At 41.5% G+C, this 17,641-nt stretch overlaps 1 protein-coding gene across 1 annotated transcript in view; it reads right to left on the bottom strand.

Moving 5' to 3' along the window:
* Positions 1-11,724, bottom strand: part of SLC18A1 (solute carrier family 18 member A1) — a 28,415-nt gene extending 16,691 nt beyond the window's left edge. The window contains exons 1-5 of the mRNA XM_058550595.1: positions 11,519-11,724; positions 7,630-7,837; positions 5,062-5,286; positions 3,354-3,708; positions 2,658-2,716 (exon numbers count right to left, since the gene is read on the bottom strand). Coding sequence (XP_058406578.1) covers positions 2,658-2,716; positions 3,354-3,708; positions 5,062-5,185 — 538 coding nt within the window. The 5' untranslated portion in view covers positions 5,186-5,286; positions 7,630-7,837; positions 11,519-11,724. The remainder of the gene's footprint in view (positions 1-2,657; positions 2,717-3,353; positions 3,709-5,061; positions 5,287-7,629; positions 7,838-11,518) is intronic.
* Between the last annotated feature and the right edge of the window lie 5,917 nt (positions 11,725-17,641).

Here is a 17,641-nt window from a genome sequence, read left to right as displayed (position 1 = left end):
CCTTTGTTCCCTGACACCAGAAAACGTGCCCACGGTGTTACAGACAAGAGCAATAAAGCATGATCACTGCTCCCTGTTTTTGGAGTTGTCTTTCTAGTCTCCCACCCCTTAATCAGGATTGCATTTTAATTGGCATGAAGACTGAAAAACCAGAGAGGCATAAACCGATTCACCACTCAGTGGATGGAAGCCTGATTTCCAATTTCCTGCCCCAAAGCCCAACAGCCTCTCCACTGGAATCGGGGTTGTCCAGCAAGTCGAATGCACTGGGCTGGAAACTGGTCCTTAGACTCTACTTCCAGATCTTCCATATGTAACACTCAGATTTGACCTTTACCATTGTTGGGCCCCACGGGGTTATCCAAAGTGTGGAGACAAAAGAAGTTATGTGTACTTGAAGGATCACAGGCATTAGGCAGAAAACAATATCTTGTGATCCAATTGGATCTTTCCCCTTACCCTATATTGGAATAGCTTTCAGCCAAATCAAATCAGTAAGTATTCAGAAATACTGAACACGCAGCTGTGCTAGACTCTGCAGCAGACGTGAAACAAAGAGCACACAGTTCCTGCCCGTGAAGAGGTTCAGTCTACTGGAGACTACAGACACAAAACTGAGAACCAAACAGGCACATGTCAGCAAAAAACTAAATGACAGGGTGTCAGTGGTAAGGCGGTAAGTTCAGACACACCTCAGCTCCAATTCCAGGACAACGCCCCCGAAAGAGAGAAGATTCACTTCCAAAGTATTTGAATCAGCAGAGTTTGAACCCCTCTGCCCATTCATTTCAGATGTCTTTGGTTGTCTGATGTCTCACGATCCTCTCCCATAACCTCCCGACATGATCACACTGTCTCCCAAACATGCACATGCTGGGTCTCTCCTTGCCGGGCCTCCAATGCCCTCTCCCAGGCTTTCTGATTTCCAGTCTGTTCAAGGTCGGCTAGTCCTATGTCCTTTGAGAAAAGAGTGACCAACTCATCCCAGTTTGCCCAGGGCTTTCCTAGTTTTAAAACCAAAAGTTTGGGAGGCCCCTCAATCGCAGGCAAAGTAGGACAGTTGGTCACCCTATTTAGGAAGACTAAAGCAATTTCATTTTCACTTTGTGCACCCCTACTACAGGCCACTATTTAGCTCCTAAGTACATTAAGCATGGTTCCCAGCTTGGAGCCCTTAGGGTAGTAATGGGCATCAGCAACCTCTTCTTTAGTATTTAAAAACCCTAAACGAATGCTACATAGCAAACCAAACGTTTGCTAGAATTTAAGCCACCTCAGTATAGCAACCCGGTTATGGCACGGAAACAATAATTATTATTTAATACATACAGTTTGGTCAATAAGAAAAGCTTTCAAACATGAGTTCTTGGCAAACAATCTGGCAGGGACCTTATGCCAAAGAGCCTGGGAGCCTCTGGCATCACCCTACCTTGCAGGGTGTTTGCGTGTCTCCCTAGGCAAACTCACAAACTCCTGGGCAGCTGGACCCACATCTTTTCATCCTTTACATGCCCTCAGTGACTTCCGCCATCGAGGCATGATATATGTGCTTCATAAAGTGTTGTGGAATGAACTATAAGTCTCATTTGATGAAATAGAGCATCTTATCAGTTTTTAATTTACTGTTTAGCATAGGCTGAGCTTCTAGAAGCTAATAAACATTTCTAACTTGAATTTCCTCATTTTCTTTGATTCAGTTAGAATTTCAAAAGTAAGCTGCAGCTCTCAGACAGAAGTTCACACATCAAGCTCTCGCACTTTGTAGCTTTCCAGCCCCGAATGCAACAAATTCCTGTTAAGCATGGATTGACAGGAGTCAAAGGGAAGGGAAAGGGAAGGGAAGAAAACTTGAGGAGAAGCAATAGAAAAAGCAGAAAAGTAACAGAAAGGTGATAAGAAAAACAGGAGAGGAAGGAGGTCAGCTGTTTGGAAGAGAGAGTCAGCAGAGTCAGCAGAGGCACCAGGAGCCCCGGGGGGGTCCACAGGCTGCCTTCCCTGGATTAACCTCCCCCTGCCCCACATTCAGTTCTTTTTATTTTAATTCTCAGGGTCGATTTCCAGACATATTTTTTTCATTTACTGTTCTTATTCCATCTCCATTTTATTAGGAACATTTATCTGATACTGGATAGAGTATTTGTCTTTCTCTTTCTTGTTTCTTTAGCAGATTTACTTTCCTAAGCTATAACCTTTAATATCCTGACTTGAGGCACTATATCTTTTGGAATTTTCCAGCTGCTATTGTCCAATTCAGATTCTTTGTTAGTTGCCCTTTACCTTTGCATATCAAAATAATATGACCTCTTCCAAAGATGGGAGGTTTATACTAAACTCACTCAAAGATTACTGATAGATACACACACACACACACACACACACACACACACACATTAAGACAGCCTTCACAATTTTCCCCAGCTGAAGGAAGTGAAGGATCTGTTCTTCTAGAGCAGAATATACAAATCCCAACTAGACTGAGCTGCCTCTACTGCTCTGGTCCCCATGCCAAAAACTGCAAAGCATTTCAATCAGTGTCATAGGCCACTTAGTGAGATGCCTAATTAGCTAACTTGGGCCTGCTCTCTTCTTTGCAATATATGCGATAAAATCAAAGCCAATCAGTGGAAAGGGAATAAAAAAGGAAGCAAATTACTTACTAACTGTGGAGAGAAACATGACGACAAAGCCAGCAAACATGGGAACGTGATATCCAATCCTAAAAGGGAATTTACAAAAAGATACAGTTCCAATAGGCACCCATACACTTGGACTATATATTTTTATGCAATTGGGAACACAAAAGCAGTTATTTGAGTACATGGTAAAACATGTCTCTGACTGCAGGTATAGAGATGGAATATGACATGTGGATGCGTATAAGCAAATAAACAAACAGGCAAATCTACCCATAGACCGGGGCCAAAATCCTCTTTTCCAGAAAGGATAGCCTAGTCAGATTGTATATTCCTTTGAAACATCAGGATAATCCCAAACCAACTGCTAAGAAGCCAGCGCTGTAGATTACAATAGGCCTGCCCCATTCCCGCCCTCATCCTATTGGAGCCTCGTTCCAGGGCACTGAAGTAACATCAACAGTACACTTCTGTTCACGGGTTCTCTTCTTGGTACTCAGCAGTCGTTATACCACTAAGAAAATTGGAAGACCATGGCATTTCACCAATATCATGTTCTCCTTTGGGATAACCAGCTTTCCAAGCAGCTGACTGTCCTGGGGCACAGACAAGTGAGTTTCCCTTCCTTTTTCCTTCTAACCAGCCTTTATGACACCTCAGCCCATCCTTTTATTCCTGAGCCACTGAGCACTGTGTGGAGCACTGCACCCACTGAGATACCTGTTGGTGAGAGGCCCCACGAATGGATTGACCAGAAGTTGCATCAGAGCCTTTGAAGCAAACAGAACCCCGACCCATATGTTCTCTTCCTTCAAGATCTCTGTGCCTTGCAGGCAGTTGTTTTTATGTTCTGGAATGGCTCCAGCGACTGGAGGAAGGATGGTGCCATTTGTCCACGCTGTGCCACTGGGTGCACTTTCTTCAACAGCCATGGTGTTGTTTTCAAAGAAGGAGAATATGGTGGAGAAGGCAGAAGAAGTGAGGGCATGTGAGGAAGTCGTGGCGGAGCATGGGTGCAGAGAAGTGTTGACTTCTTTGAACTCGGTGGCATATAGGAAGGTGGGCACAATGGGCACTGAAAGTCAAGAAGGACAAATGATGAGGGCTAATGAATGTCTTTTTACCACTAGTCAATTCAGGGGCATCACTGTGAGGTTCAGACTCCTGCTCGAGGGAGGTGGCTACGTGCTATTATTTGAAGCTTACCCTAAGACTATGAAGACTGTGCCTGCCCAAATTATCCTATTAGCTCAAGTACCTAAATTCCAACTGTCATACAGTTGGTCCTCATTATTCGTGGATTCCATATTGGCTAATTCACCTACTGGCTAAAATTTATTTGTAATCACAGAAGCAATTCTCGCAGAGCTCTCACAATTTTTCCCAGACACATGTGCAGAGAGTGGGGAATATTTTGAGTCGCCAGATGCTCACTTTCCCAGCCAGGTTTGAACAATATTCCGCCTTCTTGTTTCAGCTCTTACACAGAGATGGCAGAGAATGGAGATGGTGGAAGAACGGCAGTGCGGTGCAAGAACTCCAGCTCTGGGGCCGTTTGGACAGAGCTTGAAACCCAGCTCCGGCACCTGTTTTTGAGGCGGCCTCAGGCAAGTCACTTAACACTGAATCTCATTTTCTCTTTTGTAAAGAAAATAGAAACTACTAGGATGCATTGTTTTTAGGATTTAAGACTATAATCTGTATGGGATATGTGTGTGTGTGTGTGTGTGTGTGTGTGTGTGTGTATTTCCCTTAGGAGTGATGATTCAGTACTGGCTAAACTCAGTGTTTGCAGTGACTTTATAGAGCATAAGTACCACGAATAATGAGAATTGACTGTATTGGATTAACAATTTGTCTCAGCAAGATTCTTGTTTAAAAGCAAATATTTTACCCAGGAGGGGCAATATGTTAGCACCCATTTATATACTGACATAACTGAATGTAACGATTCATAGACTACCAACCAAAAAAGGCGGGACTCTGAGGTAATGAACCACAAGAAAGGGAAGCTTTGATAAGGAGTTGGGTATCCATATAAACTATGTTATTTTGGTGGTGCAGAAGCTGGAAAAGCAACAGTGAGAAGATGCTCACTATCCCAGAGGCCACCTGGGGTCATCAAAACCTTGGGAAGATAGTGTGGGGAGGAAGAAAAGTAATGCCAGCTCTGGATCCAGGTCAGCCTCCTTTTTGGTCAGATGTTCTCTGAACCTCCTTTTTGACCCTCTGGGGTCTTTCAGCAATGGTTGGCAAACTGCAGACTCCATTTCTTGCTCTTCCCTCCAATCCCCAGCAACCTCTGTGTGTTTTCAAGCATAAAAAGAAAAATTCTCTAGTCCATTCACTGCTGAAATCTAGCAGGGTGGGTGCTGCCCACTGGGGCCCAGAGCAAATTAGCCCCCAGCAGAAAGACCCCCAAACATACCCACCACAGTAAGCAGCATGTTGTCCAGGAACAGAGCAACAAACACCACAACCAGTACCAGCTTCTGGGACTCTCTCCCCTCCTTCAGCAACCGCTGAGGAGCATCCACAACCGCCCTAAGCATGGTGAGGGCTGGGCTGGGGGCGTCTTCTCCTCCAGGTTCTTAGGGAAGGTCCTGCTACAGCGACAGGTCTTTGGCAGCCTTTACAGAAGAGGGGAGACAGTCTGCCCAGACAAGTGAAACTCATTATTGAAATGAAAAGTGCAAAGAGTTGCAAGTAGGAGGATGGTATTTGAACCTTTTCCATGCTTGTGTCTCTGTTCACTTCTTATACATCTCAATAACTCTCCCTGGTTCCCAGAATGCCTTTCCAGAAAGCATTGCTTACCAACTTCTTATATCTGGAATTCTACCTGGCAGAAGGGCTCGAGATCACCGAGCTCTATGTTTCTCAAACATCAGACATTTGCCTATCACCTTGATGGTTTATCTCATATCTGAGGTCTACTTGTACTATTATTTACTTAATCTTTTCCTCTAAATCCACTCTTTTTAAAAACTGAAAGACTACTGTTTTAAAAAATAACTTTATGTGCCATGGCAAAAAAAAAATTTGTACCACCCAAAAATATCTCAAGTGCCACAAGTGTTGCTGTGCTGCCCATTGAGAAGCACTGAAGCAAACCAGCCCCCTCATCTCACAGATGAGAGGCGGAGCCTCAGGAGGTTAGCACCTCGACCTAGGCTCGCACAATTCATGTCAAACGAGAATGAAATCACAAGCTTTTTAACGTGCAGGCTTGTACTCCACCATCTTCCCTTGCTCTGTGGTACTAGAAACACTCCTATTCTTTTATTTATGCTGTAAACCCGTGCTCAGAAAGGTGTGTTACTCTGTATAAATAAAATACTAACTTTCATGATTAGTTTTCTACTTAGGATTTCATGTCATTAGTCAGCATTAAGTCACAGTATTTTGTTAAACTCTAGGTAATAATAGTTTCTGGGAAGAATTTCATTTTCTCTTATGTTGCTTCTGTTGTGATATCAACCATTCCAATCATATAAATTTTAAAATAGATTACCGTCATTTCAAAGAGACTTATGCACCCCTATGTTCACCGCAGCATTATTCACAACAGCCAAGACTTGGAAGCAAAACAAGTGCCCAACTATGGATGATTGGATAAAGAAGATGTGGTATATATATACAATGGAATACTACTCAGCCATAAAAAAAGACAAAATCATCCCATTTGCAACAACATGGACGGACCTTGAGAGTATTATGTTAAGGGAAATAAGCCAGACAGAGAAAGACAAACACCACATGATTTCACTCATATGTGGAAGATAAACATATGGACAAAGAGAACAGATTGGTGGTTGCCAGAGGGAAAGGGGATTGAGGGAAAGGCAAAAGGGGTAAAGGGGCACATGCGTATGGTGACGGATAAAAATTAGACTATTGGTGGTGAGCACGATGCAATCTATACAGAAACTGATAAATAATAATGTACACCTGAAATTTCACAATGTTATAAACCATTATGACCTCAATAAAATAAAAAATAAATTAAATTGCAATTGGATTTAGAAGAAATAAACAGAAAAAAATAGATTACTGTCATGAAACACCTCAGGCTCTAAAAATTGTATACCCTTTGATTTGGAAGCTATCCTAAGAAAGTGTTCAGAAGTGCAGCCAAAGATTTATGTTCAAAATTATTAATTGCTGAATTATTTATATTAGTGAAAAAAGTGAAACATTTTAATGGTGGAATATAAGTAGGTCTTAAAAATAGTGTTTTCAAATAATTTCAGTGACTTAGAAAATACTCTAAATATGTTAAGTAAAAAAAGGATATTAAACTGTATTTACAGCTTGACCTCAATTGTATAAAAAATAAATATACATGCAAATAAAAAACATAAATACATTTTCAAAAGACTAGAAAGATACACACCCAAACGCCAGCTATTATAATCAATGACTTAAATTATTTTCTTTTTTCTTTTCTGTAATTTCTAAATTTTCTATAATTAACTATTTTCATAATACAAGAAGTAAATAATTTTAAACGATTATCATTAGGGGTCAATAATCAACTTCAAATGTTGGAAGTGTCCCAAGCACTGAGCCACTCTGTTCTACAGCCGGGCCTGGAAGAAGAACATCGTCCATACTACAGTTCCAAGTGACCAGTGGACCCCCACTGAACCAAATTCCCAGATAATTTTAACCAGAAAATGCACGCAATCATTTAAGACTCATCATTTCTCTGCAAAAATAAGGTATTTCTAAATACAAATTCACTTAGGATACATAAGAAATTTATACATAAGAAAATAAGAAGGGACTAAAAGAAAATCAATGAAAAACTAAAAGATGTAAAATGGAATGAAACAAGTACTATAAGGACAGACCAAAAATATACAAACAAACAAAATCAAACCAGGAATTTGCCAACAAATCGGTAGGATACTTTACTTTAAAGTCAAAATTCTCTGTAGAGAAACACAAATTACAAGGAAGGATTAAATGTGCAGAGAGAAAAACATCTTACCTTCAAGTCCGTCCTGTGTGAGGTACTCAGTGAGCGGCTCGCAGCTCAGCAGGGACTCTGTTCTCTGCAAGTGGATGTGCTGATGGATTTATTGCCGCCTGTTAACTGAGGATGCCATGTGTGCCCTTTGTCCACAAAGATATAATTGGAACCTCTAACAGGTTTCATTCAGGCCCTTAGCTCCCTGCGTCAGAGGCAGGAAAGCAGACTGGAGAGGATAAAGAGAGGCGAGAAATTATCCTAAACAAAGATGCACTGGGCCGCACTGTTTTTCATTTGTGCTTATCTATCCTTAAACTCTTCAACTCTTGCCAGGTCTGAACACAAATTGGAAGACAAAATGGAACCAGACTGCAGTTCCTGTCCCTTGCTACTTAGTCAAAGAGGCTCCACGTACGCTAATCGCTTTCTGGAAAGAAACAAATCTTAGAACACTCACAAGAACAACAACAAAAAATCTATGCATGTTATTCTTAAAAATCTAACATGTATGGCCCCAGTAAAGGCATAGATTGCGGGCTGCCACCTATGCCATCAATGATAGCTCAATGCCTGGCACACAGTAGCCTCCAGTAAATATTTCTTGTTTGGATGACTGGATGGAAGCCTACATGAGAGAGTATGGCTTACTGTGAGATCTTTGAGTAGCACTTTAGATCTATATTTTTCTGACATTAAGAATCATCAGTGAGGGCCGGCCCCGTGGCTTAGCGGTTAAGTGCTCGCGCTCCGCTGCTGAAGGCCCGGGTTCAGATCCCGGGCGTGCACCGACGCACCGCTTCTCTGGCCACGCTGAGGCCGTGTCCCACATACAGCAACTAGAAGGATGTGCAACCATGACATACAACTATCTACTGGGGCTTTGGGGGGGGGAAAAAAAGAATCATCAGTGGGGCAAAGAACAGAAACAATTTACAAAAGAGCAAATATAACTCATGAGCAAGAGTGGCCACAGAGGTTTCATAAATGTGGAACTGGTGGGCCCTCCTAATTGTCTTCATTAACCTGGGGACTTTCAATTTAGGAAAGAAACTTGAAGGAAACCTGTAAAAAGAAATACAGGGAGGCAGGATGTTAGGAGGGTGTATTACTTTCCTATGCTGCTATAACAAATAACCACAAACTTAATGGCGTAAAACACACAATGGCTTAAAACAACAACACATTTCTTCTAGAGCTATTATCTTAGAGTTCTGGAGATCAGAAGTCCAAAATAGTTCTGATTGGGCTAAAAATCAAGGTGTTTGGCAGAGCTGCAATCCTTCCGGAGACTCTAGGCGAGAATCCGTTTCCTTGCCTGTTCCAGCTTCTAGAGGCTGCCTGCATTTCTTAGATGGCTCCCTTCCACCTTCAAAGTCAGCAGCATAGCATTAACTCTCTCTCTCTCTCATTTAACTCTCTCTCTCCCTCTCTCCTTCTTTCTGACTCTTAGCCTCCTGTCTCCCTCCTTCACTTATAAGAACTCACATAATTACATTGAGCCCATCGAGATAATCCAAGGCATCTCCCCATCTCAAGATCCTGAACTTAATCACATCAGCAAAGACCCTTTACCATATAAAGTAACATATTCACAGGTTCCAGGATTAGGATGTGGACACCTCTGGTGGGGGTAGGAGGGGCACTGTTCTGCCTACCACAGGAAACATGGCATACTGGCCCCTTTACACATTCTATGGCCTGAGCTTCTATGGGGAGAGGGAGTTAGGGCCAAAAGATGGAGGAGCTGTATTAATAAACATATTTACAAGACTCCAGGCATAAGGCAGTGTCCTGTTTGGAGCCCAGATGACCCTTCTGCCACCATGCTCTCCACCCTACGTGCAGTTTTGTTGCTCTGAGGTCTTAGGGAAGCCACCAGCAAAGCAAAGCTGTGTCTAGTAGAGAGCACCAGCAGCAGAGAGCTTGGGTAGAGCACCTCCACAGGGAAGATAAAGCTGTTCTGAGACACCACCAAACTGGGGACACTCCAAATAACTGGAAAACCATGGTCTGGGGGAGCTGAGGGCCTGGGAGAGCAGGTATAGGCTAAGAATCATCATACTTTGGGCATTAATAGAAATAACAGCAACAATAATAATAGCTATCATTTATTGAGCAACTACTACCTCAGGCATATTTCTAATGTATACTTATATATTTTATATACATATAACATGTATTACACATTACATATATGTTTCAGCCAACTGTAACCATGCTAGTATTCACAGGCTAGCCAAGCCTGGAGGTTCTCGCAATGCCCATCACTGTTAATAATCAGAGTGTTGTCTGTTAAACAGGAATGAGTTCTTACCTTCCTCCTGTTTTATTTATTTATTTTCTTTTGTGAGGAAGATTGGCCCTGAGCTAACATCTGCCAATCCTCCTCTTTTTGCTGAGGAAGACTGGCCCTGGGCTAACATCCATGCCCATCTTCCTCCACTTTATATGGAACGCCTTCACAGCACGGCTTGCCAAGCAGTGCGTCGGTGCGCGCCCGAGATCCGAACTGGCGAACCCCGGGCCGCCTAAGCGAAGCGCACACTTAACCACTTGCGCCACCAGGCCAGCCCCCTCCTGTATTATTTTTTAATGTAAAAAAACATGAAGCTGGTGTGAGTATGGTGAAATGGACTTTCATATACACTATTAGTAGCTATGCAACTAGATACAATTCTTCTAGAAAGCAATTTGGCTTTCTGTCTTTTGTCCTTTAAGTCATAAACTGTTTATACCTTTTTGACCCAGTAATTTTACTTCTTAGGAATCTATTCTCAAAAAACAAGCCAAAATATGGGCGGAATATCATAGGTACAACATTTTTATCATAGCAGTTAGGGGAAAATTGGAAACATCTCATATGTAGAATTGTAGAAAAATATTTAAGCACTTGGGCTTGAAGGACTGTTATATTACTGTTAAAACAGAGAAAAAAAGATTATTATAAAGACTATATATTCAATCTGAGAAAACATTTGTATATGTATATACAAAGATACTATAATGGGAAGTGAAAAGGCAAGATATAACACTATATGTACGTTTGTAGCAGCATTATGCACAATTGCCAAAAGATGGAAGCAACCCAAATGTTCATCGATGGATGACTGGATAAACCAAATATGGTATAGGCAAACAGTGGAATATAATCCAGCCTTAAAAAGGAAGAAAATTCTGACACATGCTACAACATGGGCGAATCTTGAAGACATTATGGTAAGTGAAATAAGCCAGACACCAAAGACAAATATTGTATGATTTCACTTATATGAGGTATCTAGAGTAATCAAATTCACAGAAACAGAAAGTAAAATGGTGGTTTCCAGGGTCTGCAGGGAGGAGGAAATGAGAAATTGTTTAATGGGTATAATGTTTCAGTTTAACAAGCTGAAACTTCTGGAGATTGACTGGTTGCACAACAAAGTGAATATACTTAACATTACTGAACTGTACACTTAAAAATGGTTAAGATAACAAAATTTATGTTATGTATATTTTACCACAAAAAAACAAATGTACATTGTAATTATATACCTATATAAATTCCATATACATTGGACAAATACACCTAGATTATATTAGTGGTTATATTAAATGGCAAAATTATGAGAGTTTTTTTCTTATTATCTAAATTATAGTGGAAAAAAATTAAAAATAAAAAGTTATCAGTAAAAAGTAACAGCTTAGTCCATATGTATATAGACTAGCGGACTCTGAGCCCTTGATAAAGACTAATGATTTCTAGCCAGAGCAGGCTATTGAGAGCAATCCGGGACTGAAATGGAACTCTGAGAGTCTTTGACAGTGGTTCTGTTATCACTCCAGTTAAAGTGGCTGACACACAACATCATCAGACAGACAGCTTTTTCTTCAGACCAAACAACATGTACAACCTTATTGCACCTACTTTTGGTTGTGGCAGATATGGCCCGCCAGAGCTGATGCTCCTGTCACTCAGACCTGGAGGGTGCTTTTGTTTCTCATTGCTTCCTGTTTCTCTTACTGTTCAAATCCTTTAACAGTTAGTTCAGACTTCCTGTCACAGGCTCTAGAAAGAAGTCCAGGAAGGTGTTACTTTATGGCAATGATCTACATGGCATTATGGACCCTGTAGGGTTGGATCTGTGTCCCAAAAGGTAGAGAATTGTTGTGCCTGGTTAAATGAGGGCAGAGCTTGCTTCACATCAAAGGAAATGAGGTGCTTTAAAAACCAAACTCAAACTGGAACCTCATTGAATGATTGTATTGTAGGGACATTGCTGCCAAACTCAGCAATAAATAAGCAGACCAGGGATTAGGGAAATTCATCCCCCCCCATCAACCAGCATCCTTTCACCCCCAAAGCTCTTGAAGAGATAGCTCTGCCTATGGAGATAGCAGACTCAGAAACGCTTAAAGCCAAAGAAGATATAGAATCTGCCCCTGTAAAACCAGCTTCCTCATCCCTACAGCCAGAACCCTTCAAACTCAGTCTGGATTTCCTCTGGCCAGGGCTACCAGGGGAAGCCTCCAGCTGTCCAATTACAACATAGAACTTGGCAGTGGGTTGCCCTGCTAGGACTTGCCCCTTGGGGGCTCTTAGGCTGTTGCTTCTCACCTGCTGTCTCAGTCATTTCCTTTGGTTCTTCAGTACAGACCTAAGCCTTACGGCCACACTCCAGCCTATTTTGTACTTTCTATCTGCTTTCAACCTCCCTTCCTCTTTTCTGTCCTGGTGAAGTCCCTCCCTTATTTCTAATTCTTTACTGCCACTCAGTATGTCATTTCAAAAATCCTCACTTGCTATCAAGTTTCAGCTTGGCCATCTTCCCCTGACTTATCAGGGTGTACCTTCTCTGCCTAGTCTGACTCAAGCTTGCTCTGCCCACCTTGGAGCTATGCAGGAGTTAGTTAAGAAGAAGACCGGTCAAAAGCCAGAGGCAGAGATATAATATTTTACGACACTTGTGACCTAGTTCCTTGAATTACAGTTATCTGCTTCTAGACTGTAAACTACTTAAGGGCAGGGTTTTATCTTACTCTTCTTTGTATGCCACTCAGCACTTGGCATCTTGCCCAGTAGAGATGCTCAATAACTATTTGTTGTTGATGATAGTGATGATCATTCTCGCCTCTCTGAGCATCACAAAAGACTGGCTGAGGTATTAGAAGCCCTGAAGGAGACTTGCACTTTCCCAGAGCCTAATGGCTTAGGAATCGGAATAAGGAAATTCCACCTTGCACTTGGAATTCAGTTCCCAAACCCACTCATCCTTGACTGTGTAAGCAGAATTGCACAAGGAGAGCTGAGGGTTTTGATATCCACCACTCACCCTTGGGATTTTAGTATCAGTAATGGTTCCTAATGAACTTTAATTCACGGACCAGAGATGGAGAATCTACCATCCCACAGACCATTGTGCTAGATCAGAGAGCTTGTGGAAACATCCATGACTTCAGTAGTGTAGGAAAGGCCAGTGGTAATGTCTCTTAGGAACAAAGGCCATGTTTCCTATAACTACCTTTCTATAAACATCAGGAAACAGAAAAGACGCACCTGAATTAGCAGAGTTTGGGTCCTGGGTTTGCCATTCACTAGCTGTGAGACACAGATTCAGATGTGCCTCAATTTGCTAACCTAGAGAGTTCTTCTGAAGATTCAATGAGTAAATTAATGATAAGCACTTGTAAGAGTGCCTGGCAGATAGCAGGCACATAATACTGAATTCTATTCACTTATTTATCAGAAAAACAGTAAAATATTGACTCTGCTTTATTTGTTGGAGGAATTTCCAAACACTAAGTTCCCTAAAATAAATTCGTCTTCTAAATGCAACATCCACCACGCACTACTTCAGAGCTATTACTTCTTGCTAACCATGAGAATTTACATGCCTTGAGGAAGACTCACATGGGACACCTGATACTGTTCCTCTAAGCCAAATCCTCTCCAAATTCTAACTGAAAAGATCTACCTTTCTGTGGAGGCCACCGTAACCTAGGCAAATCCTAGCTGACCTTTCTCTTATCAGTTAGATAATCCAGCATGTCACTCCAAGCTATTTTTGCATGTCTCTCTGTCAAATCACATGCGTTAATCTTGTCTTCGCAATTTAGCCTTTGCCTCCTTAGACATAACATATTTTTCAGTAATGTCACCTTTGTTTTAAAGAGGTGACACAGGCCCAGAGAAACTGTCTGCCTGAGGACAGAGCTCAGTCCAACGTACTTACCACTTGAGAGCAGGAACATGTCCTCTAGCTCTTCCAAGGTTTTCCAGTGCCCATGAACTCACCATGCTGAGTTCATTATCAGTGCTCACTCAACATGTGCTTGCGATAGAAAATATCATTCAAGCTTTCACTGAGCTTCTCTAACGAGTACATCATAAGTAAGCCAAGAAATAAGGCCTTTTCTGGTGATGGTCAGATTCAGACATTGAGACAGTGAAGGCATGTTGCCATGACAACTAGTGGCAAAGTGGAGATGATCCAAATTAGAATAGATCTCTAGAATTTTGCCTGAGAATCCCAGATGTTCTGAGTCTAGCTTGTCCCCAGGTCATCTTAGCAAACAGAGAAGGGGCTTCAGGCAGATACCAGGTCAGAGTCTGGGCCTCAGATTCCCATCTCAGAGAATCAGAAGCCCCCACCTGTCTTAGAATTAATTTGGTCTTCCAAAGTTCCCCTAGACGGAGATAGAACAGACCGTCTATAATTACCCTGCTTCAGAGAAAATCTCCTAGACTCATCCAAATGTGTACACAGGTGACAGAACCAGAGCTGGGTGGGTATGGAGCAAAAATAGCATGGTCTGAGGTCTAAGAAGGTTAGATCGTCTTCCTAGCCCTGCTACTATCTTGCTTCCGGGACTTGGGGAATCACTTTACTTCCCTGAGCCTCAGTTTCCTCATCTGTAACTTGGAGAGTTAAGTCTAGTTGATTCCTAAGGTCTACTGCAGGTCCAACAATCATAAACAAGTCTCAGAGGTGAAACAGTGAGTCCCCATTGAGTGTCTCTGTGTCATCTGTCACTACTTTCTGCTGCCTGTTAAAATAAAAACTGAGCCAATTTAAACAGAAACAGCTTAATATTCCTAATTGCATTTCTCATTAAAAAAATGTGAAGGCTCATGCAAAAAAAAATTGACAAATACAAAGAATAAAAAACACCACATAACTCAGGTATAGTCACTGTTAACATCTCTATATATTTCTTTCCAATATTTTCTCTGATGGTATGTGTATACATATAGATGATAGAGATTATACTGTGTATGTCATTTCATATAGAATTTTTACTCTATACTGTACTGTGAAAATTTTCCCACGCTTAAAATACTGTTCTGTTTGTCTAGTGTCTGAACAATATCCCATCAAATAGATGCATCAGCATTTGTCCAACTGATTCCCTTTTGTTTGGAACATTTGGAATGAGAAAGGGCTGTCCTGATCTGGCAACAAAAGAAAGTCTTAGACAAAGGGCACCTGGAGTTGGAAGGACACTTTTTCCCCCTTCACACTGCCAGGCAATGACACAGCCAGCACCTGCCAAGGGGACTTCCTGCCACTGGCCTCTTGTTGGGTTTATATGTTTAAACATTTGCACCTCTCGCTCTTAAGTAGCCATTGTTCTGATCGGAGGGGGCCCTCTGCTGTTCCCTCTCTTTCCGCAACACATCAGTGAGTCTAGTGACAATGAAAGTAATATGGAACAGAACCAGAGATTTCAGTTTTCAGGAGGTCAAATTACAGTTTCCAGCCTATAAAGTTCACTTTGCATCTGATGGCCAGAATTAGAAAATAGACAACACAACAACAAAAGGAGGAAAAAATATATATATATACATATGCATGAAGTAATTAGCTTTCTCTCCCATCTCATGCTGAAAACTTCATATTGATAATCTCATACTGATTTATGCTTTGTTACATGGAAATATACAGGCTTATTTATTCAATCTGCTGTGGTTTGTCTTCATAATCTTTTCCTTGATCAGGCTTTTCCAGCAAATGAAGAGAGACACACATATGGGAAAATTAGGTCACTGGCAAGAGCTTCTCTTCTTCTTCCCTTCTCTAATTTTCTTCCCCAATAAACACTTGTAAAACAGAATAAACGTTTGCATTTCTGTCTGAGATGTTGATTTCTGGAAGCCTTCTTTTAAATCCTTGAGAACTATGACATGAAATCTTCCCATCTGACAAATGAAGACTCAGAGACCAAAGGAATTGTGGATTAGCCCAAGGTCACACCCTATGTAAGGAGACAGTGAACACTGAGACCAGGGCTGCTGACTCTGAGTCTCAGGTCCTGACCACGGTCCCTGCAGCTGGGGCCAGCTGGTCTTGCATTCTTTGGGGGTAAAGTAAGAATAGGATTTCAACAAATATTAGGATGACAATAACCAGCATACAATCTGAGTAGGGTGAGTGTTCTTTAGGAAAACACCCTCCATATGGAAGTATAAGATTGTTGGAGAACCATTTATCCTTAGGAAGAGAGCAACATATTTGCATTCATCTAATAGGTATTTATTAAGTACTATGTGCAAGCTACCTTGCTAGCTACTATAGATAGAAAATACAAGAAAATCATAAGGTATACTTCCTGCTTAATACAAACTACTCAGAAAGATATGTCATTTATAAAAGCTCTTAGAAAAGAGCCTGACACATAGAAATTAATATGTAAATGTTTGATCAATCAAAGTATATAACATGCTAGTGAAAACATATTTAGCCCTTGCTATTTGCCAAATGCTTTGTATTAATCTCTTTTAATGTTTACAACAAGTTTGTGAGGAAAGTAATATTATGATCCTCAGTTTGCAAATGAGACCTACAGAGAATAAACAAATAAATTTTTGTTCAAGATCATAGAACTAATAAAATCAAGACTTCAACTAAATCTGTCTGGTCGCAGAGCCTCCTAAGCATAATACTGTATCCACCCCTCCCCCAGGGGATGCTCTCTGTGTGAGTGTATGTGGTTTTGGATATTTAATGTCCATTTTAGAAGAAAAAAAAGTCAACCCCCCAAAACTGCAATATATATATACATACTTAAAATGTATACAAATTAATCTATTCTACATAGTATTTTGCAATTGCTTTTTACAAAAACTTGATTTATCTTGGAGGATTTTTTTATCTCAACACTTAAGGCTGTACTGAATTCTTCAAAGGCTGAGGAACACCTTTGACTGGATAGGCCATGACTTATGAATGGGCATTTAGATTATTTCTAGATTTTTGCTGTTTCATTTTTATTTTTGTGAGGAAGATCAGCCCTGAGCTAACAACCATGCCAATCCTTCTCTCTTTTTGCTGAGGAAGACTGGCCCTGAGCTAACATCTGTGCCCCTCTTCCTCTACTTTATGTGGGATGCCGCCACTGCATGGCCTGACAAGTGGTGCGTCAGTGCCCGCTCGGGATCCGAACCCGGGCCGCCAGCAGCAGAACACGCACATTTAACCGCTACACCAAGGGGCCAGCCCCAGATTTTTGCTATTTCAAAAATGTTTCAATGGGGGCCAGCCCAGAGGCGCAAGCGGTTAAGTGCACGCGTTCTCCTTTGGTGGCCTGTGGTTCAAGGGTTCGGATCCCGGGCGCGCACCTCCGCACTGCTTGTCACACCATGCTGTGGCGGCACCCCATGTAAAGTCGAGGAAGATGGGCACAGATGTTAGCTGAGGGCCAATCTTCCTCTGCAAAAAAAAGGAGGATCAGCATACGATGTTAGCTCAGGGCTGATCTTCCTCACAAAAAAGAAAAAGTTTCAATGAATATTTCAGTCTACATATATACATCTACACGTATATACAGTCATGCATTGCTTAACTACCAGGGTACATTCTGAGAAATGTGTCATCAGGCGATTGTGTCATTGTGCAAACATCATAGAGTGTACTTACACAAACCTAGATGGTATAGCCTACTACACGCCTAGCCTACATGATACTAATCTTATGGCACCGTTGTCCTATATGCAGTCTGTCATTGACTGAAATGTTGCTATGTAGCACATGACTGTAGATCAATACAGATC

The sequence above is a fragment of the Diceros bicornis genome, chromosome 11 (assembly GCF_020826845.1).
Source record: "Diceros bicornis minor isolate mBicDic1 chromosome 11, mDicBic1.mat.cur, whole genome shotgun sequence".
Classification (NCBI taxonomy): Eukaryota; Metazoa; Chordata; class Mammalia; order Perissodactyla; family Rhinocerotidae; genus Diceros; species Diceros bicornis.
This window is presented reverse-complemented; position numbering and strand designations above follow the sequence as displayed.